The following is a 27,957-nucleotide window of genomic DNA, read 5'->3' as shown; positions in this document are numbered from 1 at the left end:
CTCTAGTCACCTACCTTGTGAGCATCACAGGATATCTCCAAGGGATGCCCTCGGATTTCTCGTGTTGGGTCGGGGTCTGGTAGTTTAGGGACCTAGACTACCCCGCAGCGGCCGGACCCTCGCTGGAGCTTCCAAGGTTGTCGCACCATCAGCAGATAGTAGGTAGTTAGCCAGGCACCAGGGCGGCCTCGATGCACTGATCTGGATTCTCGTAAACACGAGCTCCCGGATACGTCATCAGCACTGCCACAACCTATCAATCCAAAGCTCTCACCTCCCAGAGGAACCTGGCTTGACCCTCTTCACCAAAAGGTCTAGCTGCTGTCTCCATCGGTGCATCAGCTTTCTTGAGAGTGATCCAGAGGACAAAAGAGAAATCCATTGAAGAAAGATCGGAAGCAAAGCCAAGCCATCAGGTCTCACCATCATGGAGTCCTTCGCCGCCCTGAAGCGTCGGACCACCGACCTGCTCCAGAACCTCCCGCAGTCCATCCCCAACCCCATCAAGGGCCACGGCGGCCAGCACCAGCAGCAGTCAAAGCACGGCCGCCGCCCCGCCATGAAGGGCACCTGGGAGCGCATCGCCATCCCCAGCCTGCCCCGCTCCTCGCACTCGCTGGACGTCGTCGCGGGAACGGCCTACGTCTTTGGCGGCGAGGCCCAGGAGGGCGGCGCCGCCGTCGACAACGACATGCACGCCATCGTCCTGCCCTTCAGCAGCGCCCCCGCCGACTACTACACCATCAAGGCCGTCGCGGCCCCTCCGCCCATACCCATCATCCAGGAGCCGGCGGTTCCGGAGGGCGACGACGACGGGGAACAGGAGGACAAGCCCGACGAGCTGGAGACCAACGTCCCCGTCGGCGAGGGTGGCGCTGCTGCCGATAGCAAGGAGCTCAGCGAGGTCGACCTGACCTCTGGCGCCGGCGACGAGACGCCCACGCAAGCTTCCTCCTCCGCCGCCGCCGCCGCCGCGGCAGACAAGGGCAAGGGCAAGGCAGTCGCCGCGCCGGAGCCGATCTCGCTGGGTGACGTGCCGGCTCCGCGCGTCGGCCACGCCACCGCCGTCATCGGCAGCCGCATCTTCGTCTTTGGCGGCCGCCCCGGCGGCGCAGAGGAGGAGCCCCTCGACGAGCGCGGCCGCGTCTGGGTCTTCGACACCAAGTCGCACCAGTGGTCCGCGCTCGACCCCGCGGCGCCCTCCCTGCCGGACCCCATCGCCCCCGGCGCCGTCACCTCGCCCGTGCACACGGCCCACTACCCGGCCGCCCGCAGCGCGCACTGCGCCGTGGCGACGGACAAGCCCGAGGACTTTGCCGCCGACGACGGCGCCAGCAGGAGGCGGAAGAAGAAGCCCGAGACGTGGAGGGAGTGGGCCGAGGGCGACTCGGCCGAGGTCGGCACGCCGCAGCGGCCCATCGTCGGCAACGTCGGCGCGCGGGCCCGCGACCACGACGCCGACGGGTACGGCACCTTGATCGTGCACGGCGGCGTGCTGGCCGGCGGGCGGCGCGCGGGCGACACCTGGGCCTTCGACGTGCGCTCCCGCGTCTGGCAGGAGCTGCCCCGCGCGCCGGGAGCGCCCCGCGCCGGCGCCGGCATCTGCATCAGCAAGAGCAGGCTGTACCGCTTCGGCGGGGAAGAGGCCGCGGACCACCATCGCCAGATCGAGTTCCTCGAGCTCGGGGTCGACACTTTCGACGACAGGAGCACGGCCCAGGGCGAGGTCACCCTCTCGGCCCGCGGCACGTGGCAGACGCTGCTCGGCGGCGGCGGCGAGACGGCGTCACGCCCTGCCGCCGCGGGCGACAAGACGGAGGAGGAACCCACCTCGCCCCTCAAGCGAGGCGCCTCGTCCTCGTCGGATGGGGAGGACGCTAACGGCGATGACTGGCCGGGCGCCCGGTCCGCGGCGGGTATGCAGGTCGTGACCACGGGCGGCGGCCGCGAGTACCTCGTCCTGCTGCTGGGCCAGAAGTCCGACGGCAGCGGCAGCGGCAGCGGGTTCTGGGACGACGCGTGGGCGTTCCAGGTGCCGCCGCTGGGCATGAGCGCCGCGAGCGTGACCGACGCCGTCCTGCACGCGCTCGGGCGCCGGTCGGGCGAGGGGACGTGGACGCGCGTCGAGACGGCGCCCTACGACGACGAGGACGACGACGCCTCGGCCGGCGGGCCGGGAGCGAGGGGCTGGGTCGCCACGTCGCCCATGCTCGAGCTCGAGGAGAACGGCGTCGTGGTCTTTGGCGGCCGGGACGGGTCCAACACGAGGCTCGGGGATGGGTGGATCTTTAGGCTGGGTTGAAGCAAACCAGGATAGGGGAGAGAATGAGATTGTGTGTAGTGATGTATTGGGCAGATTGGATTGGGACGGGATACACAAGGATACGAAGACATGACATGACATGCATGACACACACATGCACCAAGAAAACAATTAAAACGATCAAGAGCTGTAAACTGCTAAGCAATTGCTTTCCTTCGGATCACAACAATTACACGGTGTATGTACAAATAGGTGTTTTCCCATCTTTCATGACCCCTCCTCTCGCCTCGTCCTACTGCTCTCTCTCTCTCTCTCTCTCTCTCTCGTCCCGCCGCCCCAATTCTACAGGTCCGCCCTCGTAGTCTCGGTGCTCCACGGCTCGCCCTTCAGACTCGTCAGGCCCGCGCTGTTCTCGCACGTGTCGCGGCCGGTCAGGGGCCCCGGCTTGGGGACGGCGGCGCTGGGGTTGGCGGCCGACTCCTTGAGGGCCGCGAGGAGCGACTTGACCGTCTCCGGGGTCAGGTCCTCGTAGTAGTCGTCGTTGATCTGGATCATGGGCGCGTTGACGCAGGCGCCGAGGCACTCGACCTCGATGAAGGTGAAGAGGCCGTCGGCCGTCGTCTCGCCCTGCTTGATGCCGAGGTGCTCCTTGATGGCCTTGACGATGACGTCGCTGCCGCAGCCGCCGAGCTGGCAAGGGGTCTGTCGGAGGGGGTTATTGAAGTTAGCAGAGTTGGAAGGATATTAACATGTGTGGAGCTCCCAAGAGGCGAGCAAGGAGTTGTCCGAGAATCCGCAACAAGGAGATGATATATCAAGGGGATTGTATTCGGGTCGGGGGCCAGGGGCAGGGCCGGGAGGGAGGGGACAACTCACAGTCGTGCACGCCTGGACAAAGAACTTGCCGACGGGCGTCCGGTTGTACATGGTGTAGAAGGAGGCGACCTCGTAGACGCGCATGGGGGGCATCTCGAGCAGGCGGGCGACCTCGTTCATGACGCTGATCGAGGTGAAGCCGTGCTGGCGCTGGCCGAGGTCGAGCAGCGGCATGACGGCGGCCTTCTTGTACTGGGGCGGGTAGCGCTTGAGGATCTCGGCGGCGATGGCCTCGTTCTGCGCCGTGAACTTGAAGGGCAGGCTCGCGTTGTTGTCGGGCGTGTCGCGGTGCTGTAGTGTTTTCCGATTGGGAAGTCGTTAGCGAATGATCCTTTATGTTTCTTCCCTCCCCCCCGTCTTTGACATCTCGTGTTCGTCCCCCAAATCGACGACTCCTGGACTTGGATTGGGGCCTCCATGATTGCCTGCGCAGGCCAAGAGACACACACACGAGGTGCCCCAATCCGTCCAATCCGCATTCCGGAGGGGCCATGAAAAGGGAGCCGCAAAATGTCCCGGCATCGAGAACGTACCACCATGAGGTTATCGCTTCTCCTCGCCGCCGAAGCAGAGATTGTCCTGATCTGGGGCTGCCATGACGGCTGTGATTGCCGGCAGGCGGAGCGCACGGCTGTCCGGAAGATGAAGGGAGAGAGCTTGCTCGCCATGGCGTGGGCTGTGATGTGGTCGTGGTGTCGCAATGGCAAGCTCGGGAGCAGGGCGATGAGATCGTATCGTGGTCGTCAAGAGTCGAAAGCTTGCCCAGTCGATTCGGCTGCTTGCTTGACAAAATGCCACGCGCTGATTGGCCGACGCTCTAGCCCGAAACGGCCGGAGATTCGATTTAACCGAAAAATTATTCTCACCTTGGACCCTAACCCTGGAGATGGTTCGGACCCGTCTTGATGCGATGTTGGTGGACGTTGTCACCATGTGTCTGAGTTATTCTCTTCCAAACTGATTTGTAGCAATCACATATCGTCATCGCAATGTGTCAAGAATACAGAGGTAACCGATGGAGCCAAGATATCTGATTTGAATGTTGATGATTATCGATTCTCAGTCAAAGATGTCACAGCAAGCAGAAGCTGCTGCCGTGCCTAGATCAAAGCTATGTACATTTCACGAAGCATAAACCCCGGGGCCATCTGTTCCCTCATGCTCGCGTCCTCAATGACTTCGTTTCTCTGGACAGCAGCACGCTGTCCTATCCATTCCCAGATGCGCACAACTTCTAGCGCATCCAGACACCAGCCAACGCCGTTGCACCTGCGGGCAGCACCATGGAAAACACAAAGCAATCCCGCCAATGCCATCCAACTCCAGGGTCACCGTAGAGGCGGAACCCGATACAGGGCTTTTGTAGATGCAGCCGCAATGACACACAAATAGACCAAAAAAAAAACTCAGAACGAAAGATCAGAAGCCACACAATGGCTTGAGGGTATATGTAAGAGCAGAACGTCGGCCAACGCACGTTCAATGGAAGGGGGGGTATAATATAAGCAAGCGAATCCAGATTGCCGCGAACGACTGACGGTGGACTCTTCCCATCGATAATATGGGATGTACGAGTCCCTTCGTCGATATTATGTATGTGTATGTCGTGTGTCAAAAAGATGTCGGGGAAATGGCAGTAGATGTAGATAGGTGGTGCGATATATGCAAAGGCGGTCGTAAATTGTGGCGCGGAGGTCCCGATCGTAAATTTCATCCCCGATTCCAAAGCAGACTTTTTTTTTTCTTTTTTTTTTTTCTTTTTGAGTCTGCCCTCTCTTTCTCAGCCCATCATCCCCAGGCGCGTCATGCGCTTCTCCATGCGGGGCATCGGCGCAGCGAGCCTGTTGCCCATGGGCAGGCCAGGCCGGGACGGCAGTCCGCCCATGCCCATGCCCATTCCGGGTCCGCGCGGGCCGCCGGGCGCGGGGGACATCCGCCGGCCGGGCGGAGGAGGCATGCCGCGGCCGGGGCCAGGGCCAGGACCAGGACCAGCGCCGCCGCCGCCGCCGCCGCCGCTCAGCCACGGCTGCTGCACCCTCCTCCAGGCGTCCTTCTCGCAGTAGGCCCTGCCGCTGACATCAAAGTAGCCGTCGTTGAGCACGACGCCGCAGTCGCCGCACCGGAAGCAGCCCGGGTGGTACTTCTTGTCGCCCTCGTCGGCGAGGTACTGGCCCTCGATGCCGCCGTCGCAGCCGCCGCACAGGCTGCCGTTGCGCTCGTGGTAGTGGTGGTCGCAGTAGGGCCGGTCGCCGTGCACGTAGAACTCGGCCGACGCGAAGGGCGCCCGGCACGTCGTGCACACGAAGCACGCCTTGTGGTAGCGGCCCGTCAGGCGGCCGTCGGCGCTCGAGATGGACTTGCCCGTGATGGCCTCGCCGCAGGCCTTGCAGGCCCCGCGGGAGCGCTGCTGCTGCTGCTGCTGCTGGCGGTTGCCGCCGCCGCCGGCGCTGGGCGCCTGGACCGCGGGGTCGTTGCGCGCCGAGGACGGCGACGACGAGTCCCAGCTGGGCGAGGCGAGCGGGGAGCGGGGGCGGTTGCGGCCCAGGCCCTGCGGGGCCTGCACCGCCGGGTCGTACCTGTCCCGGCTGCTACTATTACTAGAGAACTGCCTGTCCAGGGAGGACGGCTTGAGCTCGTCCATCGACGACTGGATGTCCGACATGAGCGTGTCAAAGGTCGACGTGTCCGAGGGCTTGCGCCCGGACCTGTCCGACGCGACCGACCGCGGCGGGCTCGACTGCGACGAGTTGGTGGGGCGGCTGACGCTCGAGGTGCTCGACGACATGGACTCGGAGGGCGTGTGGTACGGGTTGCCGATGCCGAACTCCTCGGCCAGGTTGATCGCGGGCACGGAGCCGCCGTCGCGCCCTGCGGTCCGGGGCCTGACGACGCTGGTCCTCGGCGGCGGCGGTCTCGAGGTGTCCGCGCCCATGCCGGCGGACGGTCGTCGAAGTCGATCCGTGGGCAGAGGAGGCTCGTCCGAGATGCTCGAGGAACTCCGCAGCCGGTCTGGCCGCGGCCCGGGCGCTGAAGGGGCGCGTGCCGGCGGCTGCTCCGTCGGGTCGCTCGGTCGGGGAAAGGTGCCAGCGCGCTGGCCGCCGAAGGGGCGAGGTTCGAACTCGTCTTGCGGCCGTTCCGGCGGCCCGAAGCCGCCATAGCCGTCCTTGCGAGGCATCCGCGGAGGCGGCATGCCGTTGGACCGCATCGAAGCAGACGTTCCCGGTCGCTCATCAGGAAAGGGCGCTCGTACGGGGCCGTTGCCGCCCTCTTCGGACGCGCCCGCGTTGCTACCTCTCGCGGCCCGAGCCTCCGCTCTCCTCTTCATCTCGAAAGGACCGGGCGCGATGCTGTTCATTCGTTGCAATAGGTCCGGGCCACCCAGCTTGGGGCTGGCCGGGTACATGGGCTCCGCGCCGTAGCCGTTTGGCTCGTCAAACTCGCCGTAACCACCAGGCCGTCGCGGCTGCTGCACGGCGGGATCATAGTCATCTGCGATCCTGGGTGCCGCGTAGTCGTCGTTCCGTGCGCCGCCCGGTCGTCCGACGGGCGTCTGTGGTGATACACTGCGGGAACCACTTGAAAGGCTGTGCGGCGTGAGCTGGCCAGCTCGGTAATAACTGCGGTCTGTCCTCTCGTTAGCACCTCGCTCCGTGGGCACGTCCAGGCCGGTGCTCATACTGGCTGCTTTGGTGTCCACGCTGGGTGGCGGAGGTACTCGTCCAATCTTCTCGTGGACGCTTTTGTTGAAGGGCATGAAAGCATCCAATGAGTCGGATGAGGGAGCAGAAGCTGCAGACTCGGTGTTAGTCACGACGGGCTTGGTCTAGGGGCAAGAGAGCTGACGGAAGCGCATACGCTGAGGTAGTGGTGGTACTGCTGGTGCTGCTGCTGATCCTTGGCCGCAGATGTGTTCTCCCATCAGGGAGATCTCTATTTGTTGCCCACATGATGAGCATTTTATCGTCGGCAGGAAGCTCGACTGCCTCGCGAGTCCCGCCATGTTGTATGGCTTGTTGGAGCTATGCCTCCAAGCTCCAAACGTGTACCGTCCTGAAGAGCAATGGGTTTAATGGTCTGGCGTAGGCTTGCGGAAACATGGATCGGTCCTGGACAAGTCGGTGACGGGAGGTCCAGGTCGACCCTTCGGCACGTCTGCGAGACGGACGGCGAAGGAGCGAGTAGCCAGGAGTCTAATACAGCTAATGCCTCTTTTCGTTCCTAGGTGAAGTCGATGTCGTTGAACGGCGCCTAGTATCTCACGGGACAGTCGGATAGGGGGAAACAGTCGTCCAAGACCAAACGAAGCAACAGGGGATACTGGGCACGCGAGAGATCGTGGAGAAAGATGCAGTTTAGAGATGGGAAGAGTGTAAAAGGAGCCACACTGGGCGCAGGTCCAGGGATAAGATGTTTCGATCCGTATTGCGGCACAGAGACTCTGAGGGTGAAAACAGATCGAAGCGAGGAATGGACAATGCACAGACCGAGATCCCCAAGAGCCCAGAAGGTCGGCGAGAAAGGACTCCGTCGAGGTACGGGGGTACCTGGACTGGTGATGCGACTTGTGTCTCGAAGGTAGAGAGAGGGTCGCATCCTGGGGTGTGTGGGCCCCGGATAGGATAGTCGGTGTGTGGGCCAGCAGCAATTGGAGATGGCGAAGCGGATCCCCCTTGGCCCTTTGGCCCTTGGCCCTTGGCTCTAATGTTTGAGTACCTACAATAACTAGATACAAGCAAGACCTAGGCCGGCCGCGCTGCTCTTTCGCCGTTTTGGGGACCAGGCTGGTCAACGGTTGGATACAAGTACAAGGGGCCTTGAGGGGTGATGTATCAGCATTTCGCTCAAAGGAGCAGGACGCAGGAGCAACAAGAGGATCGCCGGGATATCTAATGAGGGGAAAACAAGACTCTTCCTCCTCGCCTTTGCTGACCTTACCTTGCCGACCTCGTCTCCCTGTTGTAGGCTATGCAAAGAGTCTATGTCCTTGGCAAAGGCTCGGTGCTCTCTACAAGAGATTCAGAGACACACCTAGGCGCCAGGCGGCGCCCTATGCTAATAAGGCTGCCCACGAGTTGAGCCGACCGATACGAAGTAAGTACTTGTAATAATCCCTCGTAGCTCACCTCTCCTCCCATCCAAAACAAAAGGTCACTCACCTCACCAGCCCATCCACCCCTTCTTTAGCGCGGTGACAGGCGTAGCAGAGGGACCCCCCTTTGGGAACCCGTGGCCTCCCGCCTCTGTCCGCCAGCCAGGGGGTGGCCGCTCTCCTCAGGCTACGCTAAGACGATGGAAGCTAGCACGGCAAGGACGGTCAGAGCCGCCTAAACCAGCGTCGAGGTGTGTGGGCGGTGGAGGCCCGGGACCCCTGTGGTCCTGCGGTCGGTGGGCTACCTAGCAGTGGTCTAGGTCCCAGCTGGGAAAGGTGAGATGTGTCTGAGACGACTGACGAAAAAGAGCGGAATGGGCGATCATGAGCTGCATGAAGCGGCGTGGGGATTGTCGATTTGCGGTGGGCTCCAGTCGCTGAAGATGGGCATGAGCTGCAATGCAAATAACATTGAATACACAGATAGGTATCCTATCTCGGCGAGCAATGGAGCGCGACATTCGTACAAGTACATACAAAGGGAGCAATTGGGCTTAGCACGGGCCTCTAGTCGACGGCGCTGGCATCCAAGCCTGCCCAAGGCCCTCGAGCCGCATTCTTTCTTATTACTCTCACCTGGGCGGGCCCCTTCTTCCAGAAGCCGAAGAATGTGCAAATAAGACAATGTAATACACGTTACGCCCGCGTTACGGTTTGATCATTTCCCCAATGCCCGTCTCCCGTTCGAGCTGGCATCCGGCAAATCGCGTGGCAAAAGGGCAGAAGGGAAAGCTGAAGGGCATGAGTGAGGATGGCCCGGTGTTGGCCTTTAATCTTGGGAGAAAAGGGGAATGATTGATTGACGTTGACGTTAATAAACCCCCCACGGATCATGTCGGTAAACAAGAGAGAGAGAGACAGAGAGATACTGCGGTCGGCGGTACTGTTCGTTAACAGCAAAGAGGCCGGTAGCCACAGTGCCCTGGTGTCATCGAGGCAGCTTGTGTTAGACGAGCCAACACCGGCTCCATCTCAAATGATACCTACCGCAATGTTTCCAAGGTTTGCTTGCGCCACTCATCAATGTCACCGTCCTATCACGCCCGACTGCCGGCGAGGAATTACCTGCTTTGCTTTATTAGTTATTCCCGAATTGACTTGTTTGACCTGTATTGCTTGATGTAGATAGAGCCAAGCAAGCCAGGCCCCCTTGCCCGGCCCGCCTTGCCCACGGGAGGTTCGGTCATTGCAAGTACAAGTACTGGTTCGTCCTGCTGGTCGCGGGCGATATGAGTTGCTCCCTTGCCGGTATTTGATCCAAGATGAGCTCTCTCCCAGTCGTCGCCCTGGTTGTGTGTGATTGGGCTGGACTGGCGGTAGGCAAGTCAGTCGCCAATTACACGCACACCGAGTTCCCAGCCCAGACCAGTAGCCTGTTCCTAGCTGAGCAGTCCGTTGGCTGGCGGCGTTATTACGTGCATGGCTGGCTAAACCCATCGCGGCAGCCCAGAACTGAACCCGCTCGTCTGAGGCACGCGAGGAACTCCGGCAAGCAGAAAAAATGCACTTCCCTCTTTGCCTATTCCGTCGTCTATTCATGTGGGAGACTACGGGAATTTTCACAATAATGCCTGTCTGCCGGCCGCCACCATTTCTTCGGCCAGAAGAAGCCGGCCGCTGTCACGAGAAAAAAAAGGACAGAGAGGCATGCAAAACTGCCACCAACGAACGGTACTCGTACTGCTGGCAAGCCAATTGGTCCGTGGAAGGAATTGGAGGTCTCATTTCCTCGACGAATGGGGCCCAAGGCCATGCCAAATCCATCGCATGCACCCCGGTCGGCAGCCCCATTCGGGACACCCTTCGACCGCGAGGGGTTTAGTCTGCACGTTTGACATATCGATTTAATTTTAAAACGAAGAAATCATCTCTCGCGCATCATTTGACTTGCCCTCGAAACGTACGATGAAGAAGAAAACGTGACAGCCATGCCCCATCGAATCGACCGCCTTCTTCCTTCCTTTCCTCCCCCCACCGTTGTACGAAGTACATATGTCGTCACCAGGCCGGCCAGCATGGATGATGTATGCAAGTAAACCGAAAAGAAAGCCGCCGAGAAGGGCGATCATGGGGGAAACGGTGTGGAGCGGATAGCACAGGTATGCAGATGCAAACCGCCTCCAGCAAGTTCCTTCAAAGTACCTGTAACTAGACATCGTCGGCATCGTCGGCCACGCTCTCTCTTTCGCTCTCTCGCCCTCTCGCCCTCCTCTGCTTGAGACAGCGCTTGACTAGAGTCGGTCTCGTCTTGTGATCACCAACTCAAAATGCGCCTCCCGCCATGCCAATGCCGTCGGCCTTGTGACCGCCCCATGAGGGGACAACATGTGGCGACCCGTCCGTGTCGTCCTCGTCAAGAACAAGCGAGCGAGGAACGCAGGCTATGGACGAAAGAGATGACGGCCTATTCCTGAGTAGATTCTGTTACAGATAGCTATACATAGAGGGGCCGGGCCTTGCCTTGGCTTGTTTGGTGGTTTCGTTTTTTGCGGTCAGGGATCGTCGTGGCCAATGCTACCGGCGAGGTGGTGTCGGGGGTCTGACAGTTGTAAGCGCCGCCGCTTTCTCTGACACTTCTCGTCACAGAGTGCCTTTCACGCATCTGCTTTTGTTCAGCTGAGCAGACAGCCACACCAGATCGATGGAAGGGGCATGGCGGCCAGTCAGGACGCAAGCTGAACCTCCGTCTCCTGCATGGTAACAAGGTGGCTGGCTGGCTGCTGTTAATTTCCGCAGAGGATCTCTCTCTTTTTGTCATGTCGCACATCCACACGCAACCGACCCTGCATGTAGTTACTTGTACGGAGTAAACGTGCTCGAGCCGCTGCTTAAAGATCGCATTGCGGACCTTGTTTAGCTTCATCAGCCTAGTGCCGTCGTGTCTGCGTTTCGAGTCTGTCTGCGTTGCAGGCAAGTAGTCATCTACGGAGTACATGCTCGGTATCAGCCAGAGCTGCTGGGCTCGTGAAGAAAATGGGGCATGTCCCGGTGCTCATCATAACAGGATGCTCCAGCTCGGCCCCTTCTTGGATACCTAGCTATCATGATGATCAACGCCGCCACATGGAGTATCGGAATGAGCATGACGACGATTCATAGGGGGTGATGTTGGCGTTCACCGCTTTCCCCAGACATGCATGTGCACCGCATCTGCCAGGCACTCAAGCACTCCCCAGCCCCTCGTGTATCTATCGGTGATTAGGATCCTCGTCACCTCATCACGAGGGTCCGAGGGGAAGGGTTCGAGGGTGGGGTGCACTGACAATCCTCATCTATCAAAGATCCTTAGTGCGAGGTCCCCTCCCCTCGCCGCCGACCCTTGCGGGCTGGTGCTGGTGCTGAGGGGCAGCAAACACACAGACAACAACAGGAAGATGACGAGGCTGTGGCACAGACCAGCTCTGTTGTCCCGCCCGTTCCCCCTGGCTGGCGAACCATTGCGAGATGCGATGTGCGATATGCGATAGGGGATCTACCCCAGGCTGAATACGTCAAAAAGCTTACGAGACTCCTGGGTGCAGATCAAACCATGACTTTGCGGAGGCGGCACCTCCAACTTACCGAAACCACTGAGGCGCACTTCCCGTGAGCTTATTCAGGGCATGAACCGTGGGCGTCGGGCTTCCTCATGTCTATGCGGGGCACGGCACGGCAAGAACAGAAGCCGGGCACTTTGTCTCTTGCGCGCCAGAGTCTCGACGCTCGCTTTGAGGGAGGCGCCGGAGATCGTGAGGACCAGCTCTTTCGGCTTCATTGGCATCGAAGCTACGGCCCCCGATCTCCAGTCCCAACGTCCCTTGGATTGATACACGGGATTCTTCCGGCAAGCCAAGGCCACAATACGTTGCAGGCGCAAGTGCGCAAAACTGCACGGAGCAGCGGCATCTTCATTCAGCAAGATCAACGCTCAAGCGAGGCTCGGTTGGCTTTTTCTTTCGGCTTGCGAACCTGAGTTGCTGGGGAGAATCAATTGCTGAACACATCGCCCGTCCAGTCGCACAGCTGCCTACACCTGCGCGCACAAAGTTGTACGCGCTGCGATCGTCCTCTTATAAGTTAGTTACTGTTAGTGACAGTCTTCACATCACCTCGGCCGGGACTGGATTGATTCTTTGGCCGGAGTTCTTGCTCCCTTTCTACCCCGTACGGAGTAGCAGTCGGGGTCGCTGGCCCAACCCAACCCGACATCGGCCGCAGGGCCCGGGTTGATTGCAGAAGAGGGAGGCCAAGCCGTGAAAAGGCCAGTGGCAGAGCACGACGGATTCATGGCGCATCCGAGTTGTCCGTGGGAGCCAATCACACGGGGCTGGTGCCTCGAACGGACCCTGGGAGACAAGTCGACCACCCCGCCATTCTGCGTCGCGCACATGCAGAAACGGTGGGGCAATTGACCTGTCTCTGCACGCACATGCATCTCTTCACGATAAAAGCTCTTGCGGTGCAGTGCTTCCATGGATGGCGTTGAGGGGCAGCAGCAGGCAGGGACAGCGAAGCAAGATGCGCGAGGAAGGGGGACACTGGAAGGGGCGGATCTCGATGCCTCGCCAGCGTCCAATTGCTCTTGAGGGAACATGTTGAGAAAGAGACAAGACACAGACTCCTTCCCGGATGGGATGGGCACAGGATGGGGATGGGCTCACCGATGTTTTGGCATCCCCGATTAAAAGTGCCCACTGGGCGGGCTGTCGTCGTCCTCCTAAGCCTCCCGAATCACGCGAGCTAATCTATTGTCAGAGGAAGCGTTGAATCAAGAGGTCCACCACCTGCTGCTGTTGCCGCTGCCACCGCCGCCGCCGCCGCCGTCTTCTCCCTAGTGACCGAGAGTCTCAATTTAAAGTCCGAGTCTTATCGCCCTTGAATCGTGTTTTCTCCCTCTCTCCCTCTTCCTCTCTTCTTCGTAACACCACCACCACCACCGGTTCCTCGCTCTCTCGTGTAAAGAATCAAATTGAACACTTTGAAGATCGCACTTTCGGGTCGCGATCACCACAGTCGTCAAGACGTTCTCCAATCTCCTCAACTCGTAAGTAGTCCCGGTCTTTCCCGTGGGAGGCGCGAAATGCCTCCCTCCCTCTTGAGCACACACGAAGCGTTCTCGCGATGCTAACATCGACTTCCTTCCAGGGTTCACCACCCGTTCGCAGGAGCCCGTTGCTCTGCCGCCCCAGGCTGCGCACCGGACTCGGTCTTTACTCATTAAAGACCTGAATATCGCCCAGACAAGACAAGCAACCAAACCTCAAGCCACCTCTCTCTGATCAAAAAAATGGCTCCCCACGCCGAGGTTGGAATGGGCTCCTCGAACGGAGTTGGCTACGCCGCTGCCGCTCCCAAGGACCTCTTCAAGGTCGACTCCCCCAACGTCGTGTACTCGGACACCGAGATCAACACAAAGTACACGTACCGCACCACCAAGGTCACCAAGGGCGACGATGGCAAGTACACCGCCACCCCGACCGAGACCGTCTACGACTTCAAGGTCGACCGCAAGGTCCCCAAGGTCGGCATGATGCTGGTCGGCTGGGGCGGCAACAACGGCACCACCGTCACCGCCGGCATCATCGCCAACCGCCGCGGCCTGACCTGGGACACCCGCGAAGGGCCCCGCACCGCCAACTACTACGGCTCCGTCATCATGGGCTCGACCATGAAGCTCGGCACCGACGCCCGGACCAACGAGGAGGTCAACATCCCCTTCCACGACATCCTGCCCATGGTCCACCCCAACGACCTCGTCATCGGCGGCTGGGACATCAGCGGCATGAGCCTCGCCGACGCCATGGACCGCGCCGGCGTCCTCGAGCCCACTCTCAAGTACCAGGTCCGCAAGGAGATGGCCGAGATGAGGCCCCTGCCCAGCATCTACTACCCGGACTTCATCGCCGCCAACCAGGAGGACCGCGCCGACAACCTCATCCCGGGCTCCAAGGCCTGCAACGCCCACGTCGAGCAGATCCGCCGCGACATCCGCGACTTCAAGGCCGCCCACGCGCTCGACAAGGTCATCGTCCAGTGGACCGCCAACACGGAGCGCTACGCCGACATCATCCCCGGCGTCAACGACACGGCCGACAACCTGCTCCGGGCCATCGAGGCCGGCCACGACGAGGTCTCGCCCTCGACCGTCTTCGCCGTCGCCTCCATCCTCGAGGGCGCGCCCTTCATCAACGGCTCGCCCCAGAACACCTTTGTCCCCGGCGCCATCGAGCTGGCCGAGCGGCACAGCGCCTTCATCGGCGGCGACGACTTCAAGTCGGGCCAGACCAAGATGAAGTCGGCCCTCGTCGACTTCCTCATCAGCGCCGGCATCAAGCTGACCTCGATCGCCAGCTACAACCACCTCGGCAACAACGACGGCAAGAACCTGAGCTCCCAGAAGCAGTTCCGCTCCAAGGAGATCTCCAAGTCCAACGTCGTCGACGACATGGTCGCCGCCAACTCGGTCCTCTACAAGCCCGGCGAGCACCCGGACCACACCGTCGTCATCAAGTACATGCCCGCCGTCGGCGACAACAAGCGCGCCCTCGACGAGTACTACGCCGAGATCTTTATGGGCGGTCACCAGACCATCTCGTAAGTGTTTTATATATATATATATATATATCTCCCTCCTCGCTGGAAACCTATGCCCCCTTTTTTTTTGGCTTCTCTCTTTTACTAAATCACACACAAAACAGGCTCTTCAACGTCTGCGAGGACTCCCTGCTGGCCTCGCCCCTCATCATCGACCTCGTCCTTGTCGCCGAGATGATGAGCCGCATCCAGTGGAAGGCCGCCTCCTCCGACGGCGCCGCCACCACCAAGGAGTTCAAGAACTTCCACTCGGTCCTCAGCATCCTCAGCTACATGCTCAAGGCCCCGCTGACCCCGCCCGGCACCCCCGTCGTCAACGCCCTGGCCAAGCAGCGCGGCGCCCTGACCAACATCTTCCGCGCCTGCGTCGGCCTCGAGCCCGAGTCGGACATGACCCTCGAGCACAAGCTCTTCTAGGGTCTCTGTCTGCCTGTCTGCCTGCGAGCGGCTGAGTATCTCGGATAGATCTTCTCCCCCTTGGATTTGAAAGGGTGAGATGAAATCCGAAGTGCGAAAAGGGGGGGATGTTTCCTGCGGAGTGGTTGTCCTTGCTCGTTTTTTTCCCCTTGGACTGGGCTCGTCTATTGCGAGAGAGTATTTCCAACTATAGTCACTCATTTGCACATATACAACACACAAAAAGCCGGAAGGCTGAGGCAGATATATTAGGCTCCTAAATTGACAGCTTTCTTGCTTCGATCATGAAATTCTCCTGATATGTGTGTGTATGTAATCGATGTATTTTTTGCCAGTTTCCAGATGAGAGTCGACCCGGTCCTTTTCGACGCCGTGGACTATGATACCTCGTGGGCAGGAAGCTCATACGTACATTGGGCTGGTTTACGTCACATGTCAAGCTCAGCTGCTTCTCATACGGCGTGTCTACCACACCAGGATGCAAGCACTACGAAATGGAGTGGGAATCTCATCCCTGGAGACTACTGTAGCGTGATCCCCCCCCCCCCCTCTCTCCGTGAAGACTCGAGGACTATGATAGGTCTAAGAACCCAGCAGTGAAGGAGCGGACTCGTGTTTCACGTAAGCAATTTGGTGACCTGATGAGGATGTTGCAAGCATTTTGAATCCGCCCAGAGAGAGAGAGAGTCAAATCGATACAAGTCCAGCATCTTCAGGGAATCATAACAGAGTCTCGCTACACATAGTTCTTTCTCAGTTTCTACAAAGTCTTATGGTAGATAAAAGAAAGGCTTCAAACAACCAACAAGATGTATAAGCCCGAGAGCTTTGAGAAGTCTTCACGTGGGAGAAAAACAACCCACCAACCCGACAACCGCAGAATGTGAAACTCTCAAGAGAGCCTCGACGCCTGCGGAGGCCTGTCCCCGACCTCCTTCTGCGCCTGGTCCCGTAGGATCTTGCGAAGTATCTTACCGGACTGTTTTTGTTTTTATAACAAAGGTTAGCATGATGCCTTCTTCCCAACGACAACTCAACTGTCCCATGCACCCGAGACCTAGTTGCTGTAGGATTCGAGACAAAAAAGAAGGAAAAAGACTTACCGGGTTCTTGGGAATCGCCTCGACGAACTTGACCCCGCCCCGGAGCTGCTTGTACCGCGCCACCCGTCCCGCAAACCACTGCGCGATCTCCTGCTCCGACACCCGCGACCCGGCCGCCCGCACGACGTACGCCCGGGGCACCTCCTCGCCCTTGATCGTGACGCCGACGACGGCCGCGTCGGCCACGTCGCGCCGGTCCAGCAGCACGCCCTCGAGCTCGGCGGGCGCCACCTGGTTGCCCTTGACCTTGATCAGCTCCTTGAGCCGGTCGACGATGTGGAACAGCGTGCCGGGCCGGTACTGCTCCACGAACGCGACGTCGCCCGTGCGCAGCCACCGCGTGCCGTCGGCGGCGTCGACGACGACCGTCTCGGCCGTCGCCTTGGGGTTGCGCCAGTACCCGCGCATCAGCGTCGGGCCCGTGACCCACAGCTCGCCGGGACGGCGCGGCTCGCGGATCTCGACGGCCGGGTTCGTCTCGGGATCGGTGCCCGTGCCGACCTCGACGATGCGCGCCGCGCAGTTGGGCAGCAGCTCCCCGACCGCCGAGCTGCCCGTCTTGGCCGCCGGCTGCGTCGGGTCCCACGCCATGCACGTGCACGTCACCTCGGTCATGCCCCAGCCCTGGTGGATGACCGTCTCCCCGGCGGGCCAGAGCATCTTCTCGACCTCCTGCGCGACCTCGCGCATGAGCGGCGCGGCGCCGGACCCGATGGCCTCGAGGCTGCTGAGGTCGTACTTGCGCGCGAGCGGGTGCTTGGCCAGCGCCACGACGATGGGCGGCACCGCGGCCAGCGACGTGATGCGGTACGTCTGCACGTGGCGCAGCATCCTCTCAAAGTCGAACGAGGGCATGACGTAGACGGGCAGCTGCATGCGCGCAAAGTTGGCGATGAAGTAGGTCTGCCCGTAGGCGTGGTAGAGGGGCAGGAAGCAGAGGAGGCGGGACCCTTCGTGCACGCCGCGCCCCTGCGGGTCCAGGTTGCGCAGCGCGACCACCTGCGCGCCGTTGGCGACGTACGAGTAGTGGCTGACCTCGACGCCCTTGGGCACGCCCGTGGTGCCGCTGCTGTAGTTGAGGCAGCACGTCGTGTTGGCCGGGTCGGCGGGCTCGACCCAGTCCCAGGACTCGGCCCGGCCGGGGTCGCCGGCCAAGAGCTCGGTCCAGTGCCTCGCGCCGTTCTTCCTGCCGTTCACACCTGGGCCGGGCTTGGCGGAGCGCACCTCGGAAGGCTTGTCAAAGATGAAGACGCTGGACCGTGGCAAGCCCACCTGCTGAGCGGCCTCGAGGGCCGTGTCCAGAGCAGCAGCAGCCGTAATCATGAAGGTAGCCTGCGAATTGTCGAGCTGGTACGCCAGCTCCCGGGGCACGAATGTGGGGTTGGCACCCGTGAAGATGCCCCCGGCCATCAAGATGCCGAGAAAGACCGACGGGAAGTAGATGTTGTTGCCGGAGAAGACGAGCACGCGGTCACCAGGCTTCAGACCTGCTTCTATGAGGCCCAGTGCAACACGCTTCGACAACAGCCGATACTCGGAGAGAGTGATGTAGTTATTCTCGGGGTCATCGGCGTCGAGGAATTGCTTCTTGTCCGGAAGCGGACTTCTGGAGGACTCGAAGATCCATTGCTGAAGAGAACAGCGCGGTATGGGAGCCGTCCAGCGCGATTTGATGACCATTGCGTTCTTCAAGAGGAGGAAGAAGGGTGTCTGGCGAGTTCAGAGACAAAGGAGGGATGTGAGGGACAGATGGGTACAAGATGAAGCTCCTTAGATTAAGGAGAGGATTGGAGAGCAAGCTTCGGGGACGACGACTCGACGAATAACGCAGGGGCGTTTGGATTTAAGCAACCCAAGGCGTATCACAAGAGGATGGACAAAAGGCAAAAGGAATGATGAAGCTGGGATCTTTTACCTCGTCTCAGACCTACCTGGATAAGTCATACAAGGGTGTCCACGCCGCAGGTCTAATGTCCGTGGGTACCGCCGCAATTTTGCAACAATCGCCGGACGCCGCCATGACGAGAGGAGCGAGATCGCATGCAGGCCCCCCAGCCCTCGCACCTCAACAGGAGCGGGGGTCCAAGGCCCCGGGAGATCAAGACGAGCGGGGATCTGGCGTGGACCCTACTCGGCAAACTGGGTGTGTTGGTGCGCAAGACCTACTCCTTCGAGTAAGAGGGTCAATTATTGGGGGCAGCCAGTGTGGTTGAAACACAGCCTGTCTGCGCAGAGGTCAGAGTCAGGGAGCTTCTTCCCCGCATTTCGCACACATTCTCGTCGCCATTAGTGTTGAACTTCTCCGCGATTTGGGGCGACAAGCTCTCGACAAGCCGAGGCACTGCCCAATCTGTGTAGATCGCGGGGCTAGCTTTGCGACGCTTCGCTGTTTGCTAGTACCCCGTAACAGATCTCACGGGTTCGTATTTCGGCAAACTTTCCTGGGTTTCCCCCAGTGCGATTTGGTGATCATCCTCGCGTGCCTGGACGCCGGGCTAACCAATGAGCTGAGCTCGTCATAGCCTCACGACTGTCGGTCTCGCGTACCGTCGCTTGACTTGGACGAAGGCGCCAAGGAAGGCTCCGGGTAGAGGCAGTTTGCAGGTCAAGAGGCGACGTGGTTTGTTGTGGGTGGGTAATGCAGGTGGCTGTCGTCTAAATCTCGGGCCCATTCCTTCTACTTCTTCTTCTTTTCTTTTCGGCCCTTGCAGCCCATCGGCATGTCCTCAGACAATTTTCTTTGTGCCATTGTGTGTAAGAGAAACAAACACGTGGACATGGCGGTGCGCAGACACACGTCCGGATCTCTCTCGGTTCTCTGGCGAGTCAACAGGGCTGGATCGCCGTTGTTTTGCGCTTCTCTGTGGCGACAGAACCGCAGCGTTCTGCTGTCCTAGATCCGATGCAGCACAGCAGGAGACATTGTCATATCGTTGGTGCAGCCGTCATTAAGATCGTCACACGTTGAGATTATCCCGGCGCACATACTGCCGCATCTCGTGGCATCCGACCCTGCTCAGGCTCCGATTACGGGGTACCACCAAGAGCTTCAAGGCTGAGGCTGTGGCATTCCGACCGAATATAGGTGTAGATCATAGAAGAGGCGCTCGTGCAACGTGAGGCTCGTCCCGGATAGGCTTGGCGGAGAGGCAAGCAAGCATGGGCCTTGCCGAACGACGCCCGTTGCGCATGTGCTGTCAGAGCAGCTCTCGCCAATCTCACGGGCCGGACGCCATGGGTCGTCCGCCTCGTTGCACAGTGGACGCCTAAGCGATTCCCGAGACAGCTTGCTGGATGCAAGTCTCCGACCCGAGCCGTCGGCGTTTCTCATGCTGAGCTTAATCAATCAACCATCTCAGTCGGTGGTGTGTTTCTGAGTTTGTGCTGGTCACACGGACTATGATCACTAGTATCAAATGAAGTGACGCCGAAGGGGACAGAGCCAAAGTAATATATGTCAAAAGCTGGCCAGGAGATGCGCGTACTCTGGGAATATCGATATTGTCTGATTGTTGCAAGCGAAGGTGGCACCTTTGCGTCAAGCGAGCAGCCAGCTCTGTGATGCTTTGCACTTGTGTTTGGTGATGGCAAAACGGCAAGCTGATTGGAGACACTCTGTCTCGCTGGGATGACCTGCACACACGTATGATCGTGCCAATCAAGGATGACTCTGGTACGTGACAAAGCCATTCATTCAATCCATAATCTGTCTGGATTTGCTTGTCCTTCCATACTGGTAAGCGCTGCATCAAGAAAAGGAAAGGGCAGAGCAGAGGCGAAGCTGCCCCCGAGTTGGACTTCTAGGGTTAGGGTTCTAACCGGTAGCTACGTCAGTGCAGTGTGCAGCCAGTGTGCTCTTTGTTCTATCTTTGGTAGCGGTCGCGCCTTTCTCCTATCGCTCGAGAGATCTGGACACTTTTCGCGACATCAGCAGCATCAGCAACTGGACCACAACACACGGTCGGTTGCAGTGAAGGGGCAACAAGTTTGCATCTGCCTGCCAGCGGTCTACTTTGCTTTTCTTTCCTTCTTGATCTTCTCATTCCACGGCATGAGCGCATCTGTCTCGCCGTTGACAAGATGTCCAACCTCCTCTCCTTGATAGGATGGACCTTCCTCCCTAACGTGAGTACCTCTCCTGCCCCCGTTCCCACGGCCAAAATATGTCCACTTCTTGAGCTGACTCGGCTGCTCCCTCGCGCACAAGCTGGTCACCGGCTGGGTTCAGACAATCCTCTACTCCATCTTCATCCGCGCCGGCGACCCCAAGCCGCAGCCCGGCACCCCGCGCTGGGCCGAGCACCGCCGCCGCCTCCACATCCTCGTCGTCTCGCTCTACCTCGCCTACACCGTCTACGAGGCCGACTACGAGCTGCGGCGCGCGGGGTCCTTCTACGCCGACCTGTCCCTGCCCCTGTCGGCCACGGAGCGCGACGTGCGCGCGCGCTTCCGCCGCCTCGCGGCCCTGCACCACCCGGACAAGACGTCCAACCCGGACGCCGTCGCGGCGACCGCCTTCTTCGTCCACCTCAAGACGGCCGCCGACACGCTGGCCGACCCGGCCAAGCGCTTCGCCTACGAGCGCTTCGGCCCGGACGTGGTCGCCTGGGCCCACTGCGCCACGGTGCGCGACTACGTCATGCGCGGCGCCCAGGTCCTGGTGCCCTACTACGCCGTCGGCGCCGCCGCCATGTACGCCCTCGGCCTGCTCGGCTACCTCGACTGGGGCCGCTACTGGCGCTGGCTCGCCCTCGCGGGGCTCCTCGTCTTCGAGCTGCACACCGTCACCCGCCCCAGCCCGCCCGCGCTCTTCGACCGCGTCGTCAACCCCCTGCTCGGCTACCTCGTCCCGAACCACCCGCCCTACCTGCCCTTCCAGGCCATCTCGCTCGCCCGCAAGGTCTGCCTGACGCTGTACATCGCCCTGTCGCAGATAGGCCCCATGCTGACGGCCGACACGTCGGGCGGCCGCGTCGTGGTCGCGCAGCAGGGCGGCGACGACGAGGCGCTGCTGCGGCAGGGGCTCGAGAGGCTCGAGGCCATGGCCAAGAGCGTGGACCAGGACGCGCAGCGGCTGCTCGAGATGGAGCTGACGCCGTTCTCGGGCGACCCGGAGGTCATGGCCGGCATGCGGGCCAAGATGAAGGAGTGGCTGGTGCAGAACACGATACGGGCCGACCCCATGGTCAGGGACGCCCTGGGCCAGTCCTTCAAGAAGCGCAGGATCGATGCTCCCAGCGGCGCGCGAGGGACCAAGTAGATCAAGGTGGGGTTCTTCTTCATCTACGGCATATAGAAAATCAAACATTTCTTTGTATATGTGTGTTCCATGAAGCTGTCCGCACTTAGTACCACGCTCTGGGGTCTACAACGTTCCATGTCATTGCAGCAACCCTTGCTCGCCATCCCAGCTGTCCTGGAAGTTTCTTACTCAGGAATATCCATCCACCACAAGTAACCTATGATATGTTTCTATATGCAACCACCCAGTCTCAGTAATATCACTGCTAAAAGATATCTGTAACATCTACAACCTCTGTCGCCCCCTCGTCTCGATCGGTATCATACACATGCCCACAAAGGCAGCCAGGATCAGCACCGCCGACAGGTATATCGGCGCCGTGTTGCCGTCGCCGGGCATGTTGGCCGCGATGACGGGGGCGACGAGCCCCGTCAGCCGGTTCAGGAAGCTCGAGACGCCCGTGCCCGCGCCGCGCACGGGCGCCGGGAAGATCTCGGGCGTGAAGGCGTACAGCACGCCGTACATGATGTTCTGCGAGAAGGCCTCGATGCAGGAGAAGGCCAGCTGCGACGAGGGGGACGTGCCGAAGGTGACGAAGATGAAGAGGAAGACGGCCGACACAAAGGTCGAGATGGCCAGCGTGCCGCGGCGGCCGAGGAACGGCGAGTCGTGGTCGACCGTGTAGGCGGCGAGCAGGCTGCCCGGCACGCCGACGATGCTGGTGATGGCATAGCTCCGGTACGTCTCTGCCGAGATGGGCAGCGCGACGTCGTCCTCCGGGGGCAAGGAGGCGCCGCCGTGGGAGAGGTACTGGGGCAGGAAGGCGTTGAACAGAGGGTATCCCATGCCGATCGTGGCCCACACAAACCAGATGATGGAGGTGGCCAGGCCGAGCTTCTTGGTCTCGAACAGAGGTCGGATGCGCTCGCCTGAGAACGAGGCGAGCTTGCTCTTCAGCACGTTGGTCGTAGAAACCCTGCTCCGCCTCGGCGCGACAGCGACATCGTCGACAACGGCGTTCATGACATCCTCTGTCAACCACGTCTTCGCTCCGTTCCGGGAGGCGATGCCGTGGATGACGGCGATGGCCTCGGTCTGGCGTCCCTTGGACAGCAGGAATTTCGGTGACTCGAACAGCTGGAAAATAAAATATCGCACGAAGAACATGATGAAGGTCACGACGCCAATACCCCAAAGAAACTTCCGCCAGCCTTCGTCGGCCGGCCAGTTCGCGATGAAGAACCAGGCGAAAAGGGAGGAGCTCAGCTGGCCGATGGGCCACCAGACGGAGAGCAGCGTCAGGAGAGAGCTGGATGAGTCTGGGAGAAACTCGAGAAACAGAGCTCCGTCCACGGGCAGATTCCCGCCCACACCAAAGCCCAGTGCTGCGACGAGGATGCACACAAAGCCCCAGCTTGTCGCGTAAGCACACGCCATCCCGAATATGCTGGTGATGAGCAGAGTGCAGTTGAAGGCGATGCGTCGGCCCACAATGTCCGATCCAATGCCCCAGACAAAGCTTCCAAAGCAGAGGCCGATAAACAGAGAGCTGGTCGTATACCTGACCGTTTTCTCTGATACACCAAACTCTGCGGATAGAGAGGGAAGAATGAGTGAGATGCCCTGGGAGTCAAAGTCAGCAATGAGCTCAGATAATCATCTTGTCCTTTCCTTCACGGAAGGTCACGGCACGGATCACTGACCTGCATCCACAGACTATAGAGGACTATTAGTATCAAATTGCCAATTTCAACAGATCAGAACGGTACTTACTTGTCTGCGAACCAGCCAAATCCACAAAGGACAAATAATTGCCAGTTATACCTGCCCATTCCAATATCTTGGATGGCCTTGTTTATAAGTTTTGATCTCACTAAGACATCCGTCAGCACGTATTGCCATGACATAGAACTATGCCGAAGGGAGGCCCGAGCCCTCCAGGGAGCAAACTTACTCTCGTAGTCGGAAACCTGCCCCTTCTCCCCACGCCGCACTTCCCTCCGCAGCCCTTCGATGCTGTACTCGGCAGCCCGCATCTCGAGCATTCCCCGGCCCTCATGCTCGCCGTCCTTGCCGTCATCGTCCTCGTCGTAGCCTTGGCCGGGAGAATCCTCACCCGGCGGCTCTTCGAACTCTGTCCTCCCTAACCTCGCCGAGTGGCTGTGCAGATGGGCCTCCTCGAGCGGGATCAGTACGTCTGAGTAGTCCTCCGCAGAGGCTGGCCTTGAGGTGCCGGGCCACATTCTCAGGATCCTCATGCTCCCTTGGCGCAGTAGCGCTCTTCCCTTCCAGCGCGGTACAGATAGAGGTAGCGCGGGGGGGCCTCTGGTTAAATAGCTGAAGGCGAGTGACTGCTATTCAACAATTCAAGACTGGGTGGCTCCAAGAATGGTGTTTAGGTATTTGTTGATAGCGATCATGTAAATGCCTGATGAGAGTTGCTGTAGACAGACACGTAGACTGGTAGCTGGGATGACCAAGACGACTCGGCTGAAACAGCCACGCGAGGCAGGGCGACTTGGGATGAAATAGAAGTATGATATGATGATAATTGAGAGGAAATCAAAGAGGCTCGTGCAAAATGCAACAAACAATTTGGTGATCCGGGAGGAATTCCCAACAAAGATTTGATGCGCCCCGTATGTCTCAGGACGGGATATCAAGAGAGTTGGAAGGTCCTGAACGTGAAGCTGACAAGTGACGACACTAGTACCGGACCCTCCTATTGTGGACACGGCGGCGGAATGTGCGGCAACTGGGGAGGCGAGCGCCCCAGGTGGAGAAGCTCTCTAACGTCGCTAATCTCCAGCCCTGCCTGAATTAGACAGCGATGGATGAAACACCGTGTTCGAGGTCCGCTACTACATCGTGGGATTCCAGGACATGAATATACTCAAAGCACACAGATACCAAGGTGATAGCTCAGGAAGATGGCAGAGGGTGGGATGGCACTCCGATCTAGGAGGAAGAAAAAAGAATTAGGAGATTAGATGCAAAAATGACGAGAAACGTGCATGCATGCAGGTGAGCGCCCCAGATGACCAAAGACGCTGTGCTCCCCCAGCCCAAGATATGCAGGCCACAAACCCGCTGCGCCTCTGTGTGTAGCAGATTCATGGTTGGTAATCATCGATGTCTTGCAGGCCTCTAGCCTCGACTCGGAGTAGCAACACGCACTTTGCCCATCCAAACGAATTAGAAAAAGCGTCCATCTGCACCATTGCATCACCGTTTTATACAAGCCTCTCGTTAGAGACCAACAAGACCTGCAACAACCTTTCGAAAATGAGCATTCTCAGTTGGCCCCCTGGAATGTGGGGATAGGGTAATCCGGGGAAATAGACTTAGTCTATGTACTTGAAATTACAGCAAACAATGGGACAAATATACCTCCGCGGGAGTTGAGGCGTACTGGTATGGTATGATAAAGCCTTCAGGCATGCTAGATTTCTCTGCTGCCTATCATGAAGATTTGGGAAAGAGTTTCATACATAATTCCCAAAAGCCTTGCCCCCCTCTTGTCCATGTCCAGATCAAATCATCGCGAAACTCCAAAGTCATCCACTCTTGACCAACACTCCTTTTGTCCATGCAGGGTTAATAACAGTACATGATGCGCTCTTGTCGCACCTTTCGAGCGTGCCTTTCTCTTCAAGAGAAACCACTAGGGCCAGGGAAGAGAAAGAAAAAACATAAACACGTGTTTCAATACCAACACAAAAGCACCAGTCATTCACGCACGCCCCCAGAACCGGAGACGAAGAGCACCATCGGATAGCTCAAAGTACCACCGCCTCCCCATCAGAAGTCCCCTCCTCCTCGCTCCACTCCAGGTCCGCAGCCATGGCCTCGGCCCTCTCCTGGATCTCCTTCAGTCCCGACACCTCGGCGACGTAGTCGCGGTTCTCGAGGGCCCTCTTGACAAAGCCCCAGCTGTCCTGCTTGAAGGCGTCGAGGATGGGCTTGCTACAGGCGCTGCAGTTGGGGTACGACTGGCCGCGGATCAGCATGTTATGGAAGTTGGCGAGGAACCCCCGGATCTGGTGAGGCACGATGCCGAGCGCATGGTCCTCTGGGTCGCGCTCGAACGAAGAGTCGGCCTTGGCGACGGGCGCCGCGGCATAGTGCTTCTGCGGGTGTTGGAGAATGCTCGTCATGAGCTCAACCAGGAGCGCGGATGCGATGGTTGCGACGCCGGGGCGAGTGACTGTGCACTGCTGGTCCAGAGTCTGGTCCTTGACAGACTATGCAAGCCATGTTAGCGAATGCATTGACTGACTAACGGAATCAAGGAAAACTTACGTCTGCTGGCGCTACTACATCGTTACAGAAGTAGCAGCCCAGGGTGTCCTCGCTGCCGTCCTTTGGCGCGGCGCCATGCCGCATGACGACAAAAGTATCGAAGCCAAGCGCGGCGTTCATCACGATCTTGCCCTTGGCCTTGCCCATGACTGTAGGCAGCCACCGTGACTCCCGGGTGTCCATCAACAGGAAGATGACATCGTGATCGTCCATGAGCTCCTCTAGCTTCTCAAAGTCCTTCTTCGTCTTGGCCTCATCCACGATCGGGTGACCGAGCATGGGTACCGAGAGGACGTGGCCCTCGGATTCGACGCCAGGGAAAATTTGCTGAAGCGCCTCTGCGGCGCGCAGCGCCTTGGGAGCACCGCCCTTGAGGCAGTCCTTGAACTCAAAAAGCGGTTGGCGCACGGGATTCGAGAACGAGACCGAGCCGTTATCGACAAAGGTGATCTTGCGTACACCCCACCCCATGAGGTTTCTGGAGACGTAGCTACCGAGGGTTCCCGAACCCAGAAGCAGGCAGCGGGTGTTCTTGATAACGTCCAGGTCGAGCGTGGGTGTAAGCCGCCACTTCATCAGCTTGAGGTTCAGGTCTACGGCCTGGTCGGCCAGCCGGTTCGGATCCATGTATTCGCCCAGGTTGACGACCCTCGCCGCCAGCTTGCCAGCTGCATTCCTTTCCCATCCCGTGATCTTGGGCATCGTCGAGATCTCCAGCTCGTCAACATCCTCCATAGCCAGAGGCAGGATGATGCTGCGTGACTCGTGCCTGGTCTCCCGTGTGTCCCTGTAGCACAGAATCTGAACCTTGGTCATGTGAAACCTCTGCCGGATGAGGACCAGCAAGTTGCGTAGGGGCCATGATGGGTTCTCTGGGTAGCTTGACGAATCGACAAACCCCACAAAGCGGTCCTTCTCCTCTACCCCGTCAAAGAATCCCTTCTCGAAGTCGCGCAGGCACCCAACGACCCATTTGAAATCAAGTCCATCATCATCATCGTCCTCGAAACCACCGTCGTCGTCGTCACCATCGTCATCATGATACCGTGACTCATCATCGTCTTCCTCGTCTGACCTTTTGGCCCGCTTGGCCGCCTCCTTCTGCTTGGCCAGCTCGGCCTTGGACACCTTCTTGGCGAGGAAGAATCCGCGCTGCCTGACGTCGTTGGCATAGCGGAAGGTTGTGTATTGCTCGTTGAGCTTTCCGCTCTCGGCAAGGGTGAGCTTGCCGATGTCTCCAACGCGCTTCCACTGCGGGTCCGAGTGCAGCGCCGGGTAGGCAACCCAGTAGGTGAACTTGTACTTCTTGAGGTCGGCAAAGGAGATGATGTTGAAGGAGGAGAGTAGAGAGGGGATTTCGTAAATTGTGCCGTCCTTGATCGCATCCCAGATCTGCGAAGGAGCACGCGATGTTAGTCACACCTTTGCGCATGCGACCCGCACTTCCAGTGAGTCACCCGCACTGGAACTTACCTGCCGACCGGCTGTCTGGAGTATCGCAGCCTTATCTGCCTGCTTGAAGTCCTCGATCGTATTGAAGTTTCGAATTATACCCTCTGCGCGCTGCATGTGCAAGGGCACTGTGTTGCTCGTGAGCGCGTTGGCAAAGAGCTGCATCCTGGTGCTCTCCGTCGGGTCCTTCTCGCCCTTGGCCTCGTAAAGTCCCAGCACGTAGCGGGCTGAGTCGTCGAGCTTGTCATGGTCGAGCTTGGAGGCGAAGAGCGATGTGTAGAAGGGCAACTCGATCTGCGACGAGAACGTCGCGAACTGCAAGCCCGCCATGCTGGGCTGGAGGGGTTCCTGGTCGCTGATGTCACTCTGCGCTCGCGTCACCTAGGGTCAGTCGTTTCGTTTGCTGCAGCAACCACACACACACACACACAGACTCAGACAGGTTATGAAAGAGGAGAGAAAAGCAAGGCCTTTCAGTTCTGAGACTGGATCTGTCCGGGTTCCATGAGGGACTGGATTGCTGCCTTCCTGCGTCGCTGATGATGTGTGCTTCTCTTATTGCCGAGGGAAGGTCATGCGT

At 59.3% G+C, this 27,957-nt stretch overlaps 8 protein-coding genes across 8 annotated transcripts; 3 read left to right on the top strand and 5 right to left on the bottom strand.

The window, feature by feature from the left end:
- Window positions 1–427: 427 nt before the first annotated feature.
- E0L32_000047 (uncharacterized protein) lies at window positions 428–2,302 on the top strand (the record flags this gene model as incomplete). Its single annotated transcript, XM_031139124.1, has 1 exon — window positions 428–2,302. The coding sequence occupies one exon, from the start codon at window positions 428–430 to the stop codon at window positions 2,300–2,302; it is 1,875 nt and encodes a 624-aa protein (XP_030997424.1).
- Window positions 2,303–2,605: 303 nt separating this feature from the next.
- Window positions 2,606–3,807, bottom strand: E0L32_000046 (uncharacterized protein; the record flags this gene model as incomplete). The annotated part of the gene is made up of 3 exons (XM_031139013.1): window positions 2,606–2,965; window positions 3,140–3,430; window positions 3,673–3,807. 3 exons carry the CDS (start codon window positions 3,805–3,807, stop codon window positions 2,606–2,608), a joined length of 786 nt encoding a protein of 261 aa, XP_030997423.1.
- Window positions 3,808–4,919: 1,112 nt separating this feature from the next.
- On the bottom strand, window positions 4,920–7,732 carry E0L32_000045 (uncharacterized protein; the record flags this gene model as incomplete). Its single annotated transcript, XM_031138902.1, has 2 exons — window positions 4,920–6,962; window positions 7,400–7,732. The coding sequence occupies 2 exons, from the start codon at window positions 7,730–7,732 to the stop codon at window positions 4,920–4,922; spliced, it is 2,376 nt and encodes a 791-aa protein (XP_030997422.1).
- Window positions 7,733–13,554: 5,822 nt separating this feature from the next.
- E0L32_000044 (uncharacterized protein) lies at window positions 13,555–15,278 on the top strand (the record flags this gene model as incomplete). Its single annotated transcript, XM_031138791.1, has 2 exons — window positions 13,555–14,861; window positions 14,966–15,278. The coding sequence occupies 2 exons, from the start codon at window positions 13,555–13,557 to the stop codon at window positions 15,276–15,278; spliced, it is 1,620 nt and encodes a 539-aa protein (XP_030997421.1).
- Window positions 15,279–16,170: 892 nt separating this feature from the next.
- E0L32_000043 (uncharacterized protein) lies at window positions 16,171–18,061 on the bottom strand (the record flags this gene model as incomplete). Its single annotated transcript, XM_031138680.1, has 2 exons — window positions 16,171–16,257; window positions 16,382–18,061. The coding sequence occupies 2 exons, from the start codon at window positions 18,059–18,061 to the stop codon at window positions 16,171–16,173; spliced, it is 1,767 nt and encodes a 588-aa protein (XP_030997420.1).
- A 2,400-nt stretch (window positions 18,062–20,461) lies between these two features.
- On the top strand, window positions 20,462–21,641 carry E0L32_000042 (uncharacterized protein; the record flags this gene model as incomplete). The annotated part of the gene is made up of 2 exons (XM_031138569.1): window positions 20,462–20,506; window positions 20,589–21,641. 2 exons carry the CDS (start codon window positions 20,462–20,464, stop codon window positions 21,639–21,641), a joined length of 1,098 nt encoding a protein of 365 aa, XP_030997419.1.
- A 267-nt stretch (window positions 21,642–21,908) lies between these two features.
- E0L32_000041 (uncharacterized protein) lies at window positions 21,909–23,866 on the bottom strand (the record flags this gene model as incomplete). The annotated part of the gene is made up of 4 exons (XM_031138459.1): window positions 21,909–23,246; window positions 23,327–23,339; window positions 23,397–23,496; window positions 23,578–23,866. 4 exons carry the CDS (start codon window positions 23,864–23,866, stop codon window positions 21,909–21,911), a joined length of 1,740 nt encoding a protein of 579 aa, XP_030997418.1.
- A 1,536-nt stretch (window positions 23,867–25,402) lies between these two features.
- Window positions 25,403–27,707, bottom strand: E0L32_000040 (uncharacterized protein; the record flags this gene model as incomplete). The annotated part of the gene is made up of 3 exons (XM_031138349.1): window positions 25,403–25,867; window positions 25,926–27,317; window positions 27,399–27,707. The coding sequence occupies 3 exons, from the start codon at window positions 27,705–27,707 to the stop codon at window positions 25,403–25,405; spliced, it is 2,166 nt and encodes a 721-aa protein (XP_030997417.1).
- Between the last annotated feature and the right edge of the window lie 250 nt (window positions 27,708–27,957).

This window comes from Thyridium curvatum, assembly GCF_004353045.1.
Source record: "Thyridium curvatum strain D216 chromosome Unknown NODE_1_length_1224711_cov_81.814160, whole genome shotgun sequence".
NCBI lineage: Eukaryota > Fungi > Ascomycota > Sordariomycetes > Thyridiales > Thyridiaceae > Thyridium > Thyridium curvatum.
The sequence above is the reverse complement of the archived record's forward strand: the minus strand, read 5'-3'. Positions and strand labels throughout refer to the sequence as shown.